Source organism: Elephantulus edwardii, unplaced genomic scaffold, assembly GCF_000299155.1.
Source record: "Elephantulus edwardii isolate Elephantulus edwardi_28Jun2011 unplaced genomic scaffold, EleEdw1.0 scaffold00093, whole genome shotgun sequence".
In the NCBI taxonomy this organism is placed as follows: domain Eukaryota; kingdom Metazoa; phylum Chordata; class Mammalia; order Macroscelidea; family Macroscelididae; genus Elephantulus; species Elephantulus edwardii.
The window spans coordinates 2394257-2395032 of NW_006399843.1; the positions used below are offsets into that span (position 1 = coordinate 2394257).

General features: G+C 42.4%; 1 protein-coding gene across 1 annotated transcript in view; it reads left to right on the forward strand.

The window, feature by feature from the left end:
• The first annotated feature begins 382 nt into the window (after positions 1 to 382).
• LOC102876880 (chromosome unknown open reading frame, human C11orf52) overlaps positions 383 to 776 on the forward strand; it is a 4953-nt gene continuing 4559 nt past the window's right edge. The window contains exon 1 of the mRNA XM_006890864.1: positions 383 to 425. Within this exon, the coding sequence (XP_006890926.1) occupies positions 383 to 425 (43 nt within the window). The remainder of the gene's footprint in view (positions 426 to 776) is intronic.

Consider the following 776-nt stretch of genomic DNA (forward strand, 5'->3'; position numbering starts at 1 on the left):
TATAGCCTTCAAAAGCCCACAGGAGGGTCAGCTCTGTTCTGACTTGGTGATAAGTTTGTGCCCATATACTGGCCTGTGCATATCCAGCAGTTTGCTTTGGCCGGGCCAAGCTTCTCTGAGCCACATTCCGAAACCATTACCACAGCTATCTACAGTTATCTACAGCTACCACATGCCTCCATGAGTTGCTTAAGGGCCTGACTGGAAACACCAGTTGACCTCATTCCTTCAAGGGCTGCTCTTCCAAATCAGTGTGAATGCCTCAACTCACTTGGTGCTTTTTCCTTACCTGAGCTTGAGATTCCTACTTTCCTAGCCAGCTCTATTACTGTCCTCCCATGCACACTAGCTGTGAGGTCTAGGACAAAATCACCTCACCACCATGGTCCAGTCTCCTCATCAGTTGAACAAGGATACTGATCAAGGTGACAGGGCAGTACAATGTCTCATGAGCCTGCCTATATGGTCTAGGATTAGCCCTCTGACATCCTCACACCAAATTGACAGCCATCTGTATTGAAACTTTATCACAAAATTATAAACCAGAGCTCTGTAAAAATAAATAAATAAATAAAATAAATTGGATAGTTTTAATTTCCAAATAAGTCAGAAAAATCTCAACATACGCCCCTTGAAGTAAAAGTCATATAAAACAATTTCAACCGATTTATGCAATATATACCAAAAGGGATGTCAGAAGAGACTCTGAAGATTGCACTGGAGCATAGAGAAGCCAAAGCACAAGGAAGAATTCAAGATACTAAAGAGCTGAACAG